Source organism: Lacerta agilis, chromosome 1 (assembly GCF_009819535.1).
Source record: "Lacerta agilis isolate rLacAgi1 chromosome 1, rLacAgi1.pri, whole genome shotgun sequence".
Taxonomy (NCBI): domain Eukaryota; kingdom Metazoa; phylum Chordata; class Lepidosauria; order Squamata; family Lacertidae; genus Lacerta; species Lacerta agilis.
In genome coordinates this window covers 25,842,283-25,864,746 of record NC_046312.1, presented here as the reverse complement: position 1 = coordinate 25,864,746, position 22,464 = coordinate 25,842,283, and the positions used below count along the sequence as shown (strand labels likewise).

At 42.8% G+C, this 22,464-nt stretch overlaps 1 protein-coding gene across 1 annotated transcript in view; it reads left to right on the top strand.

Annotated features, from left to right (window-relative positions):
* Nucleotides 1-21,621, top strand: part of TSHR (thyroid stimulating hormone receptor) — a 48,408-nt gene extending 26,787 nt beyond the window's left edge. The window contains exons 6-11 of the mRNA XM_033141752.1: nt 521-601; nt 1,260-1,337; nt 1,875-1,943; nt 8,761-8,838; nt 18,375-18,563; nt 20,217-21,621. Coding sequence (XP_032997643.1) covers nt 521-601; nt 1,260-1,337; nt 1,875-1,943; nt 8,761-8,838; nt 18,375-18,563; nt 20,217-21,621 — 1,900 coding nt within the window. The remainder of the gene's footprint in view (nt 1-520; nt 602-1,259; nt 1,338-1,874; nt 1,944-8,760; nt 8,839-18,374; nt 18,564-20,216) is intronic.
* The last annotated feature ends 843 nt before the right edge of the window (nt 21,622-22,464 follow it).

Below are 22,464 nucleotides of genomic sequence, written 5' to 3'. Positions count from 1 at the left end.
TTCACAAACACTGTGGATTACCACTTTTCTTATCTGGGCTGGGTGAGAGGAATCCTAGGCTGGATGTTGGCACATCAAAAAGGTGTTTCAAGAAAACGCGTTGTAAAGTCTATTATGGGAAATCACGTTGGCGAAAGGCAGGACTCCACAGCGCCATCTGGTTTCACAGTGTTATAATGCATATAAAGCACTTTTTTCTTTACTATTGTAGCTGAGTCCGTAGACTTTCTCTGCCATTCAAAGTGTCACCTGTCAACAGCAATAAATGAATCTCCCTAACAGATGAGATATATGTAGACGCTAGACTCAGATAAATCTCCTGTCCAGCCAGTTTTGACCACTGCAGCCTAGTCTTGCAGAGATGTTAAATCTTTTGCAACCTTACAGTATAGCACTTAGAGCTATGCTGCTAAACAGCATATAAACTGTTTACATAAATAAATAAATAAAATAAAATGGATCTCTTTGTGTACATAGGCACACCATTTAATTCTCCTTCTCGCTTTCTGCTTTATTTCAGTGTGATCATCAACACTGGACTCAGAGTTTTCCCTGACCTCACGAAGATCAACTCAGTGACAGCAGATATGAACTTTTTGCTGCAAGTATCAGAGTTTCCCTTCTCCTTTAAGCAGCAGCCATTGAAGTTTATCAGGGCAGAGAAAAGTTGTAGTCCGTTGTCTGTTGTGCGCTGCTAGACTTCATGAAGAATAGAGGAGGAGAGAATCACAAGTGTTGTTTACATGGCACCCTTTTTTATCTGTTGTAATTTCTGCTTCCAGGCAGAGTTCACCAGAGAGCCTCTCTGCGTGTTTCGGGTGCTCTGATTTGTTGCATAAATAGTACTGAAGAGGCCACCCTTTGAAAATTGTAGGAAATCATAATGAAACTTCAGGAGGAGACTGTTTTGTTGGCTATTAAGAAGAAGAAGAGTTTGGATTTGATATCCCGCTTTATCACTACCCGAAGGAGTCTCAAAGCGGCTAACATTCTCCTTTCCCTTCCTCCCCCACAAACAAACAACAAAGCTGCTGAAGTGCTGGTATATTATTTTCTCCATTTTTATCCTTATTAGGATACTGCATCAGTTGAAATTTCCAGTTATTAAGGGCTGCCTCACATACAGTACAGTGCAGTTGTCTAAATGTCTGAAGAAAAATTAAGCACTTATGTGTGTGTCTATATCTATAATCACAGAGTTACATTAACATATAATTGTATTTTATTGTAATACTAAGCCTTTCCTCCTTTTTTCACAGTGAAATGGCTGATAATCCATACATGATTTCGGTGCCTGCAAACGCATTCCACGGGCTATGCAACGAATCCCTTAGCCTGTATGTTGATCGAGCACAAGTTGTTTTCTCTTCCTCCTTTTCGTTTCAGTAGTTGTGAAGCAGTAGTTCAGCCTTAATGAGTAATGCTAACATAAGAAAATAGTCGTCAGTTGAAAAGTTGGCGGGGAGAGCAATCCTCGGTCGATTGGGGGTGGGGGGTGGGGATGTGTTTGGGATAGGGGCCACTGTTTCCCAAGCCCAACTTGCCCCTGCCAAGGCAGTAAGTAGGCAGTTTGGAATTTCACCCCGAGTTGTTTATTTCTTAAATGTTGCCTCCCGTTGGTTTCAGTGGGAAGAAAAATAAATAGACCAAAATATAATTGAATTTCATGTAATGCCATCAAAACCAAAAATATATAGGTGTTCAGGTGCTAGTTAGGGGAAAGTATACCTTGGAGGTGGGGAGGAATGGGAACAAGCATTCCAGCGCCATGAGACTGAAATAAGTTAGGACACAGTGTGCATGCAAAAAGAAAAAAAAAGCCTAGTTACAGTTGCATCATATCAGCTAATAATCTATTTTTTGTTTGTTTACAGAAAGTTATACAACAATGGGTTCACAAAGGTTGACGCCCATGCCTTCAATGGAACCAAGTTAGATTCTGTGTAAGTAATCAACAATACTTACCAATTGCATCATGCTTTCAGGTATTTAAAGAATATTGGATGCATTATCTAGTTGCACTCCTTACAGCAACACTATAAGGTAGGCCAGTGCCATTATCTCCGTTATTTCTGATGGGGGAACTGAAACTGAGTGAGTTTGGCTTGCCAAAGACCAGCTAGTGAGTTCATAGCAGATGTGAGATTCGAAACTGTTACTTCACGATTCATTGCTCAGCCTCTTAAACACTTTACCACACCAGGTTCAATTAAGCACCTAACAACCTTAAAAAAGTTTTCATTTTGGGTGAAACAGCATCTCATAGGGCTTGTGCACATTTGAGATGGGTCTGGCTTTGAATCCATGTTTTCTCTATTCAGATTTTACCACATTTGTTCACTCTTGTGGCAGACAGATGCCAGCAACAAGTTTACACACATGCCCATTTGCAGCTGAAGTTGAAATTAAATTGCTTATTCCCATCCCTACTGCTAAATGCTCTCTTTTGTCTTTGTCTTCCAGTTTGTTTATTTGAATGTGTTAGTTTTGCACAAACGGGGCATGTGTGCAGGAGTCTGCTGAGCAGTACTCACATCTTTAAAAAATGAAAAATATCAGCAAGCAAATTGCACAGTAGCAAACACCTGGGAATGAACTCCCAGTTCAATGAAAGCTTGCATGCGCTTAATTTATGTTCAGTCCTGAAACTACAGGCATTCCCATTCTAAAACAGAAAGATGGTTGTGCAGTAATTTACAGTCAAATCAATAGGAAATAAAAGACACAAGGAGATTTGGAGAAATTGTTTTTCATTTTTCCAGGTTGTTTGGATTTCTTTATTGCTAATTGATTAGGGGCGAACACACAGCACAAAAAATGAAGGGGAAAAGAGAACAAAACAAAGAAATTTGTCAGCTCAACATTGTGTGTTTAGAAACAAATAAAACGAATGCAGTTGTGCAGTTGAACAAACTGACAACACCTGGAAGGCCACAGTTCCCTCATCCCACTATATGGCATTGCAAAAGAGAGAGGGGGGGGAGAGTTCTTTGTTCCCAAAAACACTTTCTCAAAAAGTCTTTAAACTATAAGGGCTGTTTAGAAAGTGTGACTTAAAAGCTACAAAATTTGATTGTTTCTTAATTAAATTACCATTGTTGAGTGAAATAAAAATAAAAATATAGATGCACATGAGGGTACCATGGTGATTATGATGATTAAAATAGCTCCCATTTCAAGATTTTTCAGGGCCTTATGGAACTAAACCTCATGGAACCTCCATTTCATACTATTTGAAACAAAACAGCCACACCTCATCTAAAAATCTGACTTTCTGCTCACCATGAGTAACTTGTGTTTTTGAAATGGAACACATGTTTTTACAAGCTGGTCATTTCCAGGCACCTGTAGAAACAAAGTGTAAATCTCCTTTAACAGAATATTCAAGGCCAGGTTTAATCTAAGTGCTAACCTAAACACTCAGGCTAATTGTGCCGCAGTCTTAGCAGACTACAGGTGGTTAAACCACAGAGTCTAAGGCTTGCTGATCAGAAGGTTGGCGATTTGAATCACCGCGACGGGGTGAGCTTCCGTTGCTCGGTCCCAGCTTCTGCCCACCTAGCAGTTCGAAAGCACGCCAAAGTGCAAGTAGATAAATAGGTACCGCTCCAGCGGGAAGGTAAACGGCGTTTCTGTGTGCTGCTCTGGTTCGCCAGAAGCGGATTTGTCATGGTGGCCACATGACCCAGAAACTGTACGCCAGCTCCCTCAGCCATTAACACGAGATGAGTGCTGCAACCCCAGAATCGGACACGACTGGACGTAATGGTCAGGGGTCCCTTTACCTTACCTTAGCAGATCATGCCAAATGAATAAGCAAAAAATCACTGCTTGCTGTGCAGTTGATTCTATTCTTTGTAGGTGTGGACACTTACTTTTGCTTACTTCTTCATATGCACACACATACAAAACTGCTGCCAGTCAGTGTAGACAACATTAGACTAGATGGAGCATTTGTCTGACTCATTATAAGGCAGCTTCCTGCATTCCTAACCCTTTGCAGCACCGAACTAACATGACAAATGTCCCATCTGGTTTAGCCTAACTTTTCCTGGTTTGTCACCTGAATTGGCTTGCAAGCATTTTTGTAGTATCGTTTTTATCCCTTCTGTGGACCATACTTTATTTTATTCTTTTTAAAAAGAGCTCCCATTTGGAGCAGTTGAATTGTATGGTGCTTTAAAATATAACATAAACGTCAACTATAAATTGGTGTTGAAAAAATTGAGCCCCACAAGTATCTTTCTCTTACCTTAAAATAAACTCTTGTATCACAGACTGGTGTGTCATCATGAGTGACAATTGCCTGGAAAAGGAGACAATTCACATACACTGGAATCGAAAATGACCATACAGGATTACACCCCATCTTTCCTTTCAGAAATAATAAACTCCACTGGCACGTGATGCTCCTTAGCTTCAGTCAAACATATGAATGACAGTACTAATATAATTGGGGGGGGGGGGGTTGTGGGGAGAGAGCAAGTGTTGGTTCTAGCCAAAAGCCACAAAGCATGCTTTTCAAGTTCTTTTTTTGGTGTCTCTTGATGTGCTAGAAATGTTTAAAAATATGGTAACGCTAGGTAATTTCAGCACGAATTCTGATTAGCTTCCTTGGCTCAGGGACTCGCAACTAAAACAAACTGCTTTAGCATTTTAGTAATGGATTCTAAAATAATGAAGACATGCCCTGACAGCGAAATTTATTTTTGAAAGTGTAATTCTAGCAGCTTGGTTGGTTTGGTTGTTGCTTACACAAAGTGCTTTTAAAGTGAAGTGGAAAGAAGGAAGCTAAAGAGTTGAGGACTCTAAATTGTTGGGGTGTAAGTGAGACACAGGTATGTGACTTGGACTTTTCCATTGACAAACCAGCCTGAAAGCTTTCCCCATTCATCTGTTTGGTTGCATATATATTTAAAGCATGTCTCCCACCCCACATTCTGGGAACTGTAGCTTACCTTTATTGAGGCGCAATTCCCAGCACTCTTAACAAACTATCGTTCCTAGGATTGTTGGGGAAGGGGGAATGTGTTTGAAATGTATAGTACCTACAGACAAATGCTTCTACTGAATATACACGCACTGTGTTCCTAAATTCCTTGCGCCTCCCTCTCCTAAAAGAGATTTTGCCAATCTGGTCCTCCTCTCCAACCAGATGTTCATATATTATGTACAATTTTTTGTTATCACGGGAATGTTGCCTTAGCAAAAAGCTTTCTCCCTTTCCCCCTGCTCCATTCTGCCATTGCTTCATAGTCTTGAACTTTGTCTCATTCTTGTTTGGAAGCTGAATTGGTCTGCACTCCGCTCTGGCTTCAACTTGTCATCTTGCACAGCAAGAATTAGGAAAAATTCTGATGCTTCTTTGGTCTAGCCCAGCTCTGCTTTCATTTTGGCACAGTGTTCCAGCTCCGGTCTAAGAAAACTGACCAAGTTTCAGACTTTCTCAAGGCTTGGATTTTCAACATCTGATCATTGGCTCCTACCTGAGAGAGGCTGGAATGCCAATTTTGGATGGCCCTGTTATTTTGACTCATGCTACAGCAACCTGATGGGTGTCTGCTATCGTTTTATGCCCTTCCAGATAAGAAATAGAAGAAGAAAGATGGATTTGTTGCATTCCAAACACAACAGATTAAACATAGTTCCAGGTTTGGAAGGACCACTTGTGGAGCTCCAAAAAAGGAGCAGAGAGAAATTGCATTTCAAGGTGCTCAATCCTTGTAGATATCACCAGAGAGCCACAAGTGTCTGGTTTTTTTGGGGGGGTGGTCTTTAAGTTATTTGTTTTGTATAGTTTGATGGCCCAAATAGAGGTTGCTGGAGAGACAGGCAGGAATTAATGGAGAGGTGGTTCAAGGATAGAGCTGTATGTGCCACATGATTTGCCCTGTACCTCCTCCTAAGCTATCCTGCTGCCTTAAATGATTTTGTAGTATGCTGCCCCATGCTGAAGTAAAGTTCAACTGGCAGTATATTTGGCTTCTGTAAATGGGATTGGAAGGGGGCACCATCTTGTCCTTCATCCCAGGCCTCAAAATGCCTTGAGTCAGCCCTTTAAGGAAATCCAAAATATCTGAACAGCCACATCAAATAAATGGTTGACACAGACACTAAGCTCTTTTGGGTCATTTTGAGCACTGATGGGACCCCAGTGATGCCCATTCACCATTTACATATATCACTGAAGAAAAACATGTTGAGAAAAGAATAACAGAATGTTCTTTCTGGCATGGAGTTAGCAGGGGTTGGTTGGCTGGCATCCATCTGTCTCAGGAGACAGTGGAGGAATGAGCCTTTGGGGGTGAAGTCAAACTCTTGGAGGGTTGCAGAGCCTGCTGTGGCTGTTGATAGACCTGTTTTGTTGCAGAAGTAGCAGATGAAGCTGTCCGGTTGTGCTGCTACAGGTGTACCATGTTGTTTCTTCTCTCTGCACTCCTCTGAGTGGTCATTCTTACTCTGGTCACTGCTGTGGATACACAAATGTGGATACATAACCTGTCTGTCTGATTCCTGCACGGCCGGGTTGATGTTGCCAGCCTTCATGTCACCTTTGTAACACAGAGGTGGTCTGCCAACAAAACCATTGTGAAAGATGTGGGCAGCTTCTAAGTAACTATCCTTCTCCAAAACCAATTCGGTTCGAACTTCTAACCCTCATAGAAAAAGGTTTATCATCATAGAAGGCTATTTTAAGCCATTCAATCCCCTTAGAATAGTAATAATAATAAATTCCTCAGATCAAAGAAAGAAAACAAGGTCAGAGCCTTTTCAGAATATGTGTAAGATTTAGAACGGCACATAGATAGGGTAATCTGTCTACCATTCAGATCGTCCCACCCCTCAATTTATTTTTGCACCTCCTTATGTGATGCTCATGCTATTGGTAACTAGACAAAAGAGGCCAGACTTGTGTGCGTGTGCACAGATGCTTGCTTGCACAGACAGAAGACCGTCTGTGCAGACCATCTTCCAAATCTTTACTCATAAATGTCCCTCCCTGCTGTAAATGGAAAGGAGAACTCCCCCCACAGGGAGCACAGACAAGGGCCAAACTAGACAGTCCCTTAAACGTCTGTATGCCCTTTGGCATGTTTTGTCTTACTTTCTTTATTAATCATCTTTAACATTTATTAAAATAAGTTCTCTAGATGTTGTACCAACAAAAACATAACATTAAAATGAGTTAGCAAGAAAAATCCTTTTGGATACTATTAAAAGAAAAGGTTTAAGCAACTGAAATCCATTAACATCAGGAAATCCTACATTCTGGCTCATAGATGTTGAAGTTGGCAGCTGTCATTGCAGCCCCTCCTTGCTAAGGCATTGTTATGAACGTGCCATTGGTTTGAAATTCTGTGTTGCCTTCTTGGTAGAACCAGATAGCTACGTTTCAGTTTTCCAACGAAGTCCAAAATAACAGAGAAGGGACTTGTTAAAACAACAACAACAGCAATTACGGTATTCATCTTCCATTGATTTTTAGTATTCAAGGCAGAAATGTCTTCTCATACTTCATTCTAGCAGAGCAAACTTCCCATCCATACCTCAGTTGTCAAACGTTTTTTGTTCAATGTTTTTAATTTGCAATGGCTTTTTGTTTTGTTTGTTTGTTTGTTTGTTTTTAAACAGCACCACGTTTAATCTTTCTAAGGCACTTACCAACTTCAGGCACACTCCAGTTTTTGTATTGTTGGAATGTTTAAAATCCATAAAGCCACAGAAAAAAAGCAATGCTACTGCAACTTTATATATGAAGAACTTTGGGTGCTTCCAGATAGAGTCCAGATTTTCTTAACATCTTGTTGCCCTTATCTACATTGACTTTTTTTCTTTTCTAATTCTCATTAGAAGCACCCCCGCCGTTCTACTAAAAATGCGAACATTTTTTCAACATTGTATACACATTATGATGCATGTTATTGTATTATATGCCGTTTTCCTAAGCGCTGAATACAAGTGGAACTAATTTTTATGGTTGATCAGGGATCTCACAATCCTGTTCACTGGTGTCCATTGCCATGCCATTTCTACATATCAAAAAGAGAGCTCGGGTACCACAAGTTTCTCACCTTGGTTGACAGATTATACATTCATTATTGCTGGAGATTATACACCCATTTTATCTCTGCAGCACTGGGAGGACTGGGGAAGATCTTCCCTGGGAGCGAGCACCTGAGCATCTGGATCTTTGCTTGCTGCTGTCTCTTGAGATAGCTCAGGTCACAGGTTCCTTGAATATTAGAATCAATGTCTATTGGAGACATTGCTCCTTCAACAAGCCTTTTAATATGTTTTTTTCTAATCTGAATCTTTTCTGGAATTGGTTTAAAAAAAATAAAAAAATAAGGTATTTTATTGTCTTATCACTTGTTGTTTCCCACCCTGGGCTCCTTTGGGAGGAAGGGAAATGAACATTCTGTGTGTATCAGGATTTTAGCTTGCTGGATGGAACAATCCACCCCTCCCCTCCTTCTGACCACTGTTCTGGGAGTTATCCTGACACACACACCCCAACCAATTTTGGGGGGCATAGGGCGGTAGCTGCTGGTGAGGCTCCTTAGGGGAATCCTGTCCATAGGCTTCAGTGAATGTTCTATTAGGAGCCCTTGATGAAGAAAGTGGGCCTGATATTCAGCATCAACTGACCTAGCTTCCCAGTCTGACTTTTTTAAAAACTTTTTACTATTCCCATACAATCTCTTAAAATATAAGATACTGCTATCAGCTAATTATTGGTGCTATCTTTCCCCTTTGCAGGTATCTGAATAAGAACAAATATCTGAGAGTTATTGATGAAGATGCTTTTTTGGGTGTGCAAAGCGGTCCAAGCCTACTGTGAGTAAGAGTGAGGAGAGATACCTTGAAATTATAGCTTTGTTATTTAATGGTGCTCTAAGCCAGTGTTTTTCAACCTTTTTTGGGCAAAGGCACACTTGTTTCATGAAAAAAATCACGAGGCACACCACCATTAGAAAATGTTAAAAAAATTAACTCTGTGCCTATGTTGACTATATATAAAGTAATTTTCCCACGGCACACCAGGCAACATCTCGCGGCACACTAGTGTGCCGCGGAACAGTGGTTGAAAAACACTGCTCTAAGCATCCTCTGGTGGTTGTTTCACATAATGTGTCTTTCGTGTCAAGGGCGCTTCCCAGCCAAAGGAACAAGCACAGCAGATAGTTAACTCTTGATTGTCAAAGATAACACTCAACAATCGCTTCTACAGCTCTGGATACTCTTGCACAACAATCTGTTCCCAGGTCCGCAGTCAATGGAGCAGTTGCTGCACCAGGGGACTGCTTCTGCTCCACCAGTTTATGTACCGGTACTTGCCCCAACGAGCTTCGTGCATGCAAGCAGAGACTGCACCGGCATGGGAGTTTCCTCTGCTCATCCCTTTTCAGTCCCCTCCTGGTTCTGGGGGACAGTAGTACAGGAGAAAGTGGGAAAGCACCCGGCCCTTCACTTGCCTGACTTGCCTCTTTCCATCTTATTCCAACTCATCCTGTGCTCCACCCTTCATCTTTGACGCTTCCCCTGCCTACGATTCTTGCCTCCTGGCCAGTACAGTTCCCCACAAATCACTGGTCTCGTCTCCCGTGTCAGACTTCATCCCTCCTTCCCCTGGTGCACACTCGTCAGCTTCCCAGCAGTCCCTGACATTTCGCTAGTGATGTAGTGCCAAACTCATGAGCCAGCCAGCCTGTTCTAATCTGAGGCTGTACTTTGTGCCCTACTGACACTGAAAGTTGGTTTAGCTGGAATATGGTACCTTTTTGGTTTGACCCTGCTTTGTATAACTGCTTGCCTCAAGAAGCCTGGTTGTTGTTGTTGTTGTTGTTGTTGTTGTTGTTGTTGTTGTTGTTATTAAAATGCATATACCGCCCTATACCCATAGATCTTGGCTGTTCACAACATAAAAGCACAATATAAAAAACACATAATAAAAATAAGAACAGAGGCTAGCCGATCATCCACCTTTCCACAACACATCCTTCTGTTGGGTTTTTGATGCTCCGTTAAGGCTTTTCTTTTCACCAAGCTTTTGGGCTGATAGCGTTGTATTCAGGTAAGCTCTACCTGTAGTGATTTATATCCCCCCCCCCCAAAAAAGGAGAGGCTTGACATGTATTCCCAGTGTTCACATGCAAATAATTGGTGGGTTTCCATCAACCCTAACCATTGGCCAACCTGAGTAGGGTTGATGGGAGTTGGAGTCCAAAAAGCACATCCCTGTTATAGAAGATGTTTGCCTTGATAAGGGCAGACTTTCACACTTCGAGAGCTGCCTTCCAAACAGTGGTTGCAGAGGCTGTGTGTTAACGCAAGTTCGTGGGAACATAGGAAGTTGCCTTTTACCAAGTCAGTCTGGTAGCCCACCAAGGTGAGTATTGTCCGGCTGGCAGTGGCTGTCCAGGATTTCAAACAGGGGACATTCCCAGCCCTACCAGGAGGTGCTGGGAATTGAACCTGGGATCTTCTGCATGCAAAACAGTTGCTCTGCTAGTGACCCGTGGGCCTTACGCCACCCCTCTTTCTGTAGCTGAGGCAAGTGCCATTGATTACGTAGCTGTGTTTTTCGGTCACCGTGATCCATCCTCAGAAATAAGCAAGAAACACAGCAGAAGGGTCCTAGTCAACAGTTCTCTTCCAGCCTCAGAAGAACGATTACGCACTTGCTGCTCTTCGCATAATGAGATCTTGGCTAGGATTCAGAGGCCCAATCGGTATAATCTACCAACTGTGTCAGCCAGCACAGCTGCCTAAGTTCCAAACAAAAGAGCTCAAGTTCTGGACGAGTTCAGCAAAAACAAAACGAGGTTCATGATTTGATCACCTTTTGTAGCATGCACTGTTCCAAATTCAACCGAAATATTAACTCTTTGGGCACAAGGGAAACATTTCACCCAACGTTAAAAATAAACGGAGAGACTTTGGAGTTAGCGATTTGCCAACTCCTGAGCCTTCCCTTCCCTGAGGAGGCTTCGCTTTCATTCTGAGGTTGGCTGTGAGAAATATGGAAAAACAAGGTATAATGAGTATTACAGACCTATTCTGACCCACGGACCCTTTCTGCTAATCAGATCATGACATATTTAATAGGATTAAAGGCATTTATTTTAAACAGTCTTACTCTATCTTTGCTGTATATCTTGCTGTGTTAAAATCACTTTACTGTATATTTTGCATGCTCCACAAAGCTGGGAAAACACAATCTAAGGCCTTAGCGGACAGGCTCTGTGATAAGCAATGATGTTGTGCAGTGTCACAAATTGTGTTTGTTTACCACTAGACCTCGATGCTTCCACAATTTTGCTTGGCCTTTCAGACCCAAATCCAAATGGGGAGGATAGAGGGTAGAATTTTGATCTCACTGCCCGCCACGCTGCCATTTTCCCTCTCCCTTGCTATGGTGGCAAAGGAACAGGCCTCTTTTGCTGCCAAAATAATTTTTCCCCCCAGGAAACTGGACGGTGAGAGGACCCAGAGTCAACCACCAGGCATCTTGTTGGGTTCGCCAAGCAGAAAGTTAGCTGTAGACACTTCCCACTCAGTCAATTCAATGGCCTCTCCTCTGTGTTCCCAGGCCTTGTGTCTATGTGCTTCCCTCTGCTGATAAGGATATGTCTGGGCCAGTTTTAGGGATTTGGGGGAGAAGGCACAGAGTGAGTTATTCTGACCCCCTGCTATTTTCAGCAAGGATCTGAGGTCCCGGCTTTCAGTGGGAATACACCTTCCCCCATTTTAGTCCTGAGCATGTTTGCACAAGGACACCCCGTCTGGCTTAACATAAGAAGTGATCAGTGGTGGCTGTTAGAATTGGTAGGGTGGAAGGCAGGGAGACCAACAGACTGAGGTTGGTGGGGCCATGCCTCATTTGCCCAAATGAACCAGCCTCCACTGGGAGAGATAGATGAAGTCTGCATTGCTCTTCAGTGTTATTCATAAACTGACCTACTGAACCTGTCTGAGGGACCAGCACTCAGTACAAGATGTGTTCGCCATGCTGCACTTTTGAGAACCAATCCCTGATCTGGAAAACAACTTTAGGTAACAGAGTGGGATAGTATAAAGCATCTTAACATGTTGGGATGTTATCTTCTTCATTGGCATCAATTAAATATGTGCTGCTTAGTGGTTAATTTTCAGTTATGTGTTCATTATCTATTTTATGGCTTCTTCTTTTTTAAAGGTCAGCGCAGTGCTGGTGCTAGCGATTGTTTTGCAGGTGGCTGGTGTTCCTAAAGCGGCTTTCAAAGCTGCGCACCATGCCAACTGTTTTCCAAAGCAACAACATGTAATTGTTTTCAGGTGTTGTTGGCCAAAATAGGGAATGCTGCAATGAATTCGTTTCTAGCATCCAATGCATTGAGATCATAGATAGGCATTTATGAAAATATATTCATACCAAAATGGTTTCTTGACAATCTGCTTTGTGTTACTAAGTTGCTTCAGCACCAACTAGATTGGCACTTGCAAGGAAAACGCAGAGTACCAAACTTCAAAATATGAAAGCTGTCAAAACTTTAAATATGCAGTCCATTTGAAATCCTTTTTTCATGCTTGGCACTGAGAACGAAAGCAAACAGCCGTTCGTGGTCATGGTTATTATACTTTATTATGTTTTCTTCATATAAGTGTTAGGGGGCTGCAGCATTGACAGAGCGTCCCTACCAGAGGGTTGGGGGACCTCTGACATTGGAGGATCTGAGATAAGCTTGGGTCCTTCCTTGGGGCATTTCATAGGCATCTGACTGGTCATTGTGAGTCTAGGATGCTGGACTAGGTGGGCTTTATGCCTGATCTAGCAGGCTGTTTTATGTACTTACTGTGTTTTTCCATTTACAGGTAGGTAGCCGTGTTGGTCTGCCATAGTAAAAAAAAAAAAAAAAAATCCTTCCAGTAGCACCTTAGAGGCCAACTAAGTTTGTTCTTGGTATGAGCTTTCGTGTGCATGCACACTTCTTCTACATGTGTTTTTCCATGTATAAGATGCCCCCATGTATAAGAGGACCCCTAGTTTTTTGAAGCCAAAATTAAGAAATCAATATTTTAAACATCAAACAGAACAACTTTGAGCTTTTTGGGGTGGGGGGTGGGGAGGTCGCACGAGCTTTTTTGATGGAAGTTGGCCAAAGTTGTTGAGCTGTGTTAGGGTTAGGGTTGCCATATTTCAAGAGCCCAAGCCCAAGCCCAGGCCGCCAGAGCCCAGACTCAGACCCGAGCCTGAGCCTAAACCCCTGTGCATTCACCATCCGTGTTTAAGACGACCCTCAATTTTTTTACTTTAAAAAATTAGCAAAAGAAAAACATCGTCTTATACACGGAAAAATTTGGCCTATCCAAAGTCCTGCCTGGCATCAGGAAACAGCATAGAATATATGTGTGTGTGTGTGTGTGTGTGTGTGTGTGTGTGTGTTGTTGTTGTTGTTGTTGTTGTTGTTGTTCAGTCGTTCAGTCGTGTCCGACTCTTCGTGATCCCATGGACCAGAGCACGCCAGGCACGCCTATCCTTCACTGCCTCTCACAATTTGGCCAAAATGTATATATGTATATATGTTTGTTTGTTTGTTTAACTGTGTATATTTCCCTTCAACTAATGAGTCCCAGCAGTTGCTCAGAGTAGCTGGGGCAACCCAGTCAGATGGGCAGGGTACAGTTGTTGTTGTTGTTGTTGTTGTTGTTGTTGTTGTTGTTGTTGTTGTTGTTGTAGCAGAAGCCCTGGAACGATCACCTTAGCATGAATTCCTCCCGCAGTATTTACCCTATACATGAATTTTTTACAAAACCTTCAGGCTGCATCTTCAAAGAGGCCTTCCCTCTTTCTCAAACACAATGTAAGCACTGCATCGTTGTAAGGTCTGTTAATTTATTGTTATTTGTTAAAAGTTCCTGAAATACACTAGATGCTATACAAAAGTGATACAAAGTAAAACAGACATGCCCTGCCCAAAGTCTGAGCTCACGATCTAAAACACACACACACACACACACGGAATAAGTGAAGATACTGCATTGGGTGCTTCCCAATTGGGATCACAAACGCTCATATCCAAATTTTCTGTGTGTGCTTTTGGCAATATTAACACACATTTTCGTTTTTCCATCCACACCACTGGATGGAGTTTGACAGGATGCAAAAAAAAAAAAAACAAACCAAACAGACAAACTAGGAAGTGCAAAAGAGCGCAGACATGTGTTTTACTTACTGCATGTGCATCAAAATGTCAGTGACAGTATATTACCGACATTTTTATTTGGAGTGTTACGTTTATGCTATGTTGCAGTAGATTGTAGTTTTTATATATTTCACTGCTTGTGTCTTCTAAGATTGCCCTAAGAAAATGTTTACCTTTAAACATAGTATGATAACTCCCCATGAATGGAGTTCTACCCCACTGGAGAAAGGTCAGAACCATTGCCCCCCACAGCTCCCGAGAGGGTCTCCCAACCCTCTGGGGCAGCTTTTATAGGGTGCAGGAACAGAAATGGGGACTCAACCAAAGTCACCTCCCTTGTGATCTTTTATGGGATCGACTTCCTTCCATAAACAGGGGGGCATGTTTGAATCCAAGTCAGATGCTGTATGTGGCAAATTTGAGCGTAGTATGTTAGGGAATAGTGAAAGGACAAAAACAAAGTAATAAAAATTACATCATCAAGTTATGTAGGGCATCAGTTGCTTAAATAAGTAGATTTAATAACACAGTAGAAGAGTTCAGAGATTATTTAATAAGGCACATTGTTTTTATACTGGCTGAACTTCCGAATTTGTGAAAATTGTTACGGCCAAGGTTGTGCAGAAAAATAAAAATAATGTAAACCAGATGAAAACTCTGCTGCAAAAAGGGGGAATTGAATTCTAATCTGTTTTATTAAACCTAAGTCTTTATAAATTTGATTTTGAGTTTGATGTTTGTTTCTCCTTAATTATATAGTCACATGTCATTGTTCTTTTTAAACTTAAAATCAGTTTTATTTACTTTTACTGTCTTCACATCCAGCAATCCTGCTTGGGGTTTTTTGGTTTCCCTCCTAGAAGATTATCCTTTTAGGCTGCGATCCTTTACACACTTACTAGTGAATAAGTCCCATTGAATTCACTGGGGCTTCTGAGTAAACAAGTATAGGATTTCACTGTCAATGTACTCTCTCTCTCTCTCTCTCTCTCTCTCTCATCTGTATAGATTGAGAGAGAGAGAGAGAGAGAGAATATATTTTTGTTTACCAGTAAGAGCTCTAATTAAATCACCCATCAGCAATTGTGGTTCACATCCTTGCAAATTCAAATGCTGTTACCTTCTAAAGCATTATGACTGCCAGAACGTACTATATCAAACAGATATCAAACAAATGAACCTTTGAGGGGGCACAACCAAGTGCCCCAACACAGCTGGGCAAGGAGTGAGTGCATATGCAGGGGCTGGTCTACTATGAAATTAATGAAGCTTAAGTTTCATGGCCCCCAATCCAGGAGGAGCCCCAGGAGCAACTTTAGTTCACACATTGCTTCAAAAGTTTGAGTCTCGTAGACCCACTTTGAGTGGCACACCTCAAATTGATTAATTATTTGTTGTATACATTTCAACAATCCCAAAATTCGACAGTCAGTAGCACAGATGTAAAGATATGCTGATCTGTCAACCCTACTGAAGAAGATAACAGTGGTTAGCCAGCGCTCATTGCGGGCAGTGAAGGGGCCCCCATGACCGTTCAAGCTTCAGGGCCCCTGAAATGTAGGTCCACCACTGACCCAATGTTTCCAAAAGAAATTCCTGCATGGGGAGGGCGTGTATATAATGAAAGCTAAAATCCTTGAAGTTGCACCCCCTCACATTCCACCACCATGAAATCATGGAATTGAAAAGGAATTGCTTGTTTCTGAAGTCCCATTTTGAATTCTGCTTGACACCTGGCATCCCTAGAGCCAGCCTTGCAGCCTTTGTAAAACATACTTGAGAAAGCATCCTTTTAATATTACATCACCTGGTTTACTCATCTGATTAATCCTAGCGGGGTTATTCTTTTACTGGCTCGTGTATGTAAGCACCTTAAGAAAAGCGACTTGAGAACTTTGGGTCCTTCTGAACCCTGAAGAATCTTGCAGTGGTATTAGTTAAGTAGAGGTCTGTTACAGAGCTTCCGACAGGCACTCCACACTGGATTTAGCAGGGTATTAATGTCAAACTATCTAGTAGCTTTTAGTATGTTGCCATAATAACATGGAGCATTTACCTCCATAGCTGGATCACACACCAATATAAGTAACGCCTGTAGAGAGGAACTGTGCCATTCAGGTGAGTTACACAGTTGCTTCCCACACTGGCAAGTCCCCAAAAGTGATGGAGATGACATGAGAAAGAACTTCATCATTTACCTGACAGAGGCCACATTCAGTTAAAGCACTGTGATACAACTTCAGACAGTCCATGGCTCCCCACAAGAATTCTTGGAGCTGTAGTTCCCCTCCCAGAGCACAAGGCCTCTAAGGTACATCTTAAAGCTGAGGCAGGCTGATATGGGAGCAGGTGGTTCTTTATCCAATTTCATTTAGGGCTTTTAAGGTCCAAATTTTCACTTGCAACTGAAGCAGGAGACAAATGGGTAAGCAGTGAAGGTGGATCGAGATCAGAGTGATACATTCTCCTGTCAGAGGCAGTCATCTTTCCTTTCTTCTTTGGTGATCACTCGTAGCCAAGTAAGATTGTCTTCCATGAACACGGTCTTAGCAGTGAATCCGTAAGTGACTGTGGAGGCCAATTCTGGATCCACACGTCTTTCCTCAGTGGGGACATAGGTTTCCAATAGGGATTTGATCATGGTGAGGGTTTGCCAAATGTGCCTTCCTCTTAGCTTGCTCGGCCTGAAGTGAGCTGAGCGCCGCACCCCATAGTTGCCTTTGACTGGACTACACTGACTGGCACCAGCTTTCAAGGATTTCAGACCAGAATTCTCTCCCAGCTCTGCTTGGAGATGGCCGGAATTTGAACCTGGGACTTTCTGCATGCAAAGCAGATGTCCTTCCACTGAGTTATGCCCCCTCCTCAAGAATGCTTAGATTTCAAGACTCAGGCAGACATCAGAAGGGAAATTATATTGGGTAGCAGCAGGGATACAGACTGTGATAATTACATTAAATTCACAAAGCAGTGTGAATTTGGCGTTCATAAGCTAACCAGCACCTGCAATGAGTTAAAATAAAACCCTTTCTGTTGATACAAGTCCCAAGTACAGGAGTTGAACTTAACGCTGCAATTCTGCAGCTTTAGCTTAGAGTCTCCCCTTGAAGGTCCTTTGTTCAAGAATGACCACTTTACGGTCAGCAACAGAGTGGGACTTTCTCTTTCAGACTGAGGTCCTGAGGCAAATGCTTGACGAATGTGAGAAGCAGCAACTGACAGTTTGAATGAATGAAGGCCCCATCTGCACAATACATTTAAAAGGGTATCATCCCAACTTAAACCAGTCATGGCTTCCCCTCCAAAAATCTGGGAGACCATAGTTCTTTAAAAGTGCTGAGAGTTGCTAGGAGACTGTATTTCCCAGAGTAGTTTCATGGTCAAACCCTCTTCCCTGGAAACTCTGGGAATTGTAGCTCTCAGTACCCTTAACATACATAAGTATACAAACCATGTGTCTGAAATAGTACAGGAGAGCAGTCCTGAAGCCATTTTGACTCTCCCAAATTCACCTCAGACATTTCTCTGCAAGGAGGGAGGAAATGGGAAAGCCTCCCCGTTGTCTTCTTTGCTTACAAATCCTGTCTTAAGGGTGTGTTTGTTTATGAATAGGGTGAGCCTGTGACCTGGATTCAGGGACTAAAGTATTAACCATCACAAAAGAATGGCCAGGCTGCCCAGGTAATGCAATCAGTGACCATTATCAGGTATCCTGGCAGACAGGATTTCTGCTGTAGACCACCTCCTGTGATGTATGTATGATGTTTTAGGAGGTGGTCTTGGGCTGCAGGATGGGAAATTTTAAAAGTCTATATGATGTGCACCATTGTTTAGGGTTTGCCTCCCTCCTGGGTGTGGTGAGTGGGGACGCTGTTGCAACAGTTTAATAAAGATCAGGCTTACTGCAAGCCCTGGATGAGGGCCTGAATGCAGTGGTGGACTGGATGAGGGCCAATAAACTGAGTCTGAATGATGGGAAGATGGAGGTTTTATGGGTAGGTGGTGTGCCCCTGTCTGGAAGATAGAACAACTGCTTGTTTTGGATGGAGTTGCATTCCCACTCAAAGATCCAGTACACAGATCAGGTGCCCTGACTGTGGATTTTTCTGCCATCCATGAGTTATGAAGCACTTAAAGAAAATATGATCTAACATATTACCCCTCATTTTTCTCTATGCATATCCTCAGCGATGTCTCTCAGACAGGTATCACCACTCTTCCAGGAAGAGGACTGGAAAATCTTAAAGAACTGATGGCTAAAAATACCTGGGCCCTAAAGAAATTCCCCCCTATACAGACTTTTCCTTATCTTGCTAATGCTGAGCTGTCATACCAAAGTCACTGCTGTGCTTTCAAGAACTGGAAGAAAGCCAAGGGGTAAGTCTTAACAATTTAAATTAAATTCTAAAACCATCTGGGGCCACGGTGTCTCATGAACATGCCCAGCAACTGAGATAATTTCCCAAGGTCCATCTTCAGCTGTGCCCCACTTTCATAAGGCCGGTGACTTCTAGAGAAAGGGCCTATTCTGGGGTGGCACCCCAACTCTGGAATTCCTTCTCCAAAGGACTCTGCATTCTGCTGATCATCATTTAGGTGCCAGGCCAAATCCATTCTTTTCACCCTAGATTTTAATTATTAATAATATTATTAATTAAATTTCTATACTGCCCTTCATCCAAAGATCACATTGCAGTTTACAATATAAAAAACACAAAAATTACATACCATAATAACAAACAAAAACAATAACCCTCTCACACACAGTTTAAAAGGCCATAGATCAGGGGTGCCTGAACTTTTTTCAAAGAGGGCCAGATTTGATGAAGGGAACATGCATGAGGGCCGACCAAAGTTGTTGAGCTTTTTAAAGGTTTTTACTGCAGGACATATACTGCCACAGGGGGGCGGGGCAGATTAAATAATAATAATAATAATAATAATATTTATTATTTGTACCCCACCCATCTGGCTGGATTTCCCCAGCCACTCTGGGTGGCTTCCAACAAAAATCAGATACAAAAATATCACACATTAAAAACTTCCCTAAAAAGGGCTGCCTTCAGGTATTTTCTGAATGTCAGGTAGTTGTTTATCTCCTTGACCTGTGATGGGAGGGCGTTCCACAGGGCGGGCGCCACTACCAAGAAGGCCCTCTGCCTGGTTCCCTCTAGCTTTGCTTCTCGCAGTGAGGGAACCGCCAGAAGGCCCTCAGCGTTGGACCTCAGTGTCCGGGCAGAACGATGGGGGTGGAGACGCTCCTTCAGTTATACTGGGCCGAGGCCGTTTAGGGCTTTAAAGGTCAGCACCAACACTTTGAATTGTGCTCGGAAACGCACTGGGAGCCAATGTAAGCCTTTCAGGACCGGTGTTATGTGGTCCCGGCGGCCACTCCCAGTCACCAGTCTAGCTGCCGCATTCTGGATTAATTGCAGTTTCCGGGTCACCTTCAAAGGTAGCCCCACATAGAGCGCATTGCAGTAGTCCAACCGACAGGCCGGATTAGGCCCCCGAAACGGACTTTGGACATGCCAGTTTAATTAGCTAAAGACTTGGGAGAAGAGGAATATTTTTGCCTGGGGCCTAAAAATATGTAATGAAGGCACCAGGTGAGTCTCCCTGGGGAGAGACGATTCCACAAGTGGGGAGCCACTGCAGAAAAGCCATCAGTATTCCTTTCTTGCTTTTGTTTTGCTTTGTTTTGTTGGGTTTTATCCTGAACCCCTGCTATAGTTCAAAATTATTAGAATTAAGATTTCCACCCATGCATCCACCCACTGATTTGTAATGTCTAATTTAAGCAGCCTTGTAGACTTTTCATTGTAGGATGTTTAATAGCATGTTTAATGTGAAATGCTATTCAGTTATGTATGTGTCATATTTAGAGAAGGTCTCAGGTAGTAGTTTGGGTCCAAAATCCCTTGAATAATATATTTCTTATGCCTAGATTACAATGAATAGCTTCCCATCACCTCATTTGCTAGAACTAAATACCTTAGTGGCAATTCTTCTTTTCCTCTGTCCTTTTAGACTGCTGGAGTCACTGTTCTGCAACCATACTAATACTCACAACTTCCGCAAGAGAAGATCTGCCACTGCCTTCAGGGGCCCCTTTTACCAAGACTATGCAGAAGATTATTCAGACCTCACCGAGGCCGTGTATGACGAGAACTCCAAATTTGGTAGAGATGTTCGTGGGAATTCTCATTACTTTGTCTTTCTTGAAGAACACGACAACAAAGAGGTTGGGTTTGGCCAGGAGCTCAAGAACCCTCAAGAGGAGAGCATGCCAACATTTGACAGCCATTATGACTACATTATCTGTGCGGGCACGGACGACATCAGCTGCACGCCAGGACCTGACGAGTTCAACCCTTGCGAAGACATCATGGGCTACAAGTTTCTAAGGGTCGTGGTGTGGTTTGTGAACCTGCTAGCCATTATGGGCAATGTTTTTGTTCTCTTCATTCTCCTCACCAGCCATTACAAGTTGACCGTCCCACGATTCCTGATGTGCAACTTGGCCTTTGCTGATTTCTGTATGGGATTATACCTTCTCCTGATTGCTTCGGTGGATCTTTACACTCGATCAGAATACTACAACCATGCTATTGACTGGCAGACTGGGCCCGGCTGCAGCACAGCGGGCTTCTTCACTGTCTTTGCTAGTGAGTTGTCTGTCTTCACCTTGACTGCAATCACCCTGGAACGCTGGTATGCTATCACCTTTGCGATGCGCTTGGACAAGAAAATCCATCTCTTGCATGCTTCTGTTATCATGTTGGCTGGCTGGCTGATGTGTTTCCTTCTTGCCCTTTTACCACTGGTTGGAGTCAGCAGCTACGGCAAAGTCAGTATCTGCCTTCCCATGGATACCGAAACGCCCTTGGGTCAAGCCTATGTCGTCATTGTTTTGATGCTGAACATCATTGCTTTCATTGTCATTTGTGCCTGCTACATAAAGATCTATATCACTGTGCGGAATCCCCAGTACAAATCAGGAGACAAGGACACCATCATTGCCAAAAGGATGGCTGTGCTGATTTTTACTGACTTCTTATGTGTGGCACCAATCTCATTCTATGCTTTATCTGCTATTATGAACAAACCTTTAATAACAGTCAGCAACTCGAAAATCCTGCTGGTCCTGTTCTATCCACTCAACTCTTGTGCCAACCCGTTCCTCTATGCTATCTTTACCAAAGCTTTCCGAAGGGATGTCTTCATCTTGCTCAGCAAGTTTGGATTATGCGAGCACCAGGCTCAAGTCTACAGGGGTCAAACAGTCTCCCCCAAGAACAGCAGCGGCTCTTGCAGCCAGAAGGGCAAGAGGGAAGTCGGCCAGAATCTCACAAACCTTCAAAAGCATCCTCACGGCTCACCTGAAGACTACCATCCTGCAATACTGCTGCATTCTCGGGGGACCCTTGCTTAATCTGGACCGCCTAGTCGTCAGATCAATAATAGTAAATCTCTTAACCCTGCGCTACGGTCGGTGCCATTTGCAATACTGTCCAATTATGCGGCTGCTTGACTGCTGTAAAATAATAATAATTTATTTATATCCCATTCTTCTACCTAAAGTACCCAGAGTGGCGTGCAACATTTTCATAAAAACCATATAATCAATAAGAATGCAAGTGTCGTTTCTAACAGCAGTTACAAGTTAAAAGCAGCACTTAAAACAAAATGCAAACCTAGCGGCGGCAAGAGCAAAATATGTTACACATCAAAAAGACAATAAAATCAGGGGTCGCAGTAAAATTAGGGGTTAAAAACCCATTTAAAATAATACCTTTCATGTTTGGCAGACAATACACACAAAGGCAGCCCAGTGGATTTTGATTAGGAGGGCATCCCAGAGTGGACACACTCTCACAGAGAAGGGCTTGTCTCTTGTGCTCACTCCTAGGACCATAGGAAGCTGCCTTGTACTGAATCAGATTATTGGTCCATCTAGCCCATGGGTAGGCAAACTAAGGACCGGGGTTCGGATCCCAATAGCCTTCTAAATCTGGCCCACGGATGGTCCGGGAATCAGTATGTTTTTACATGAGTAGAATGCGTCCTTTTATTTAAAATGCAGCTCTGGGTTATTTGTGGGGCATAGGAATTCGTTCATTTTTTCTTCTTCAAAATATAGTCCAGCCCCTCACAAGGTCTGAGGGACAGTGGACCGGCTCCCTGCTGAAAAAGTTTGCTGACTCCTGATCTAGCTCAGTATTGCCAACACTGACTGGCAGCATCTCTCCAGAGTGCAAGGCAGGGTTCCATGCCA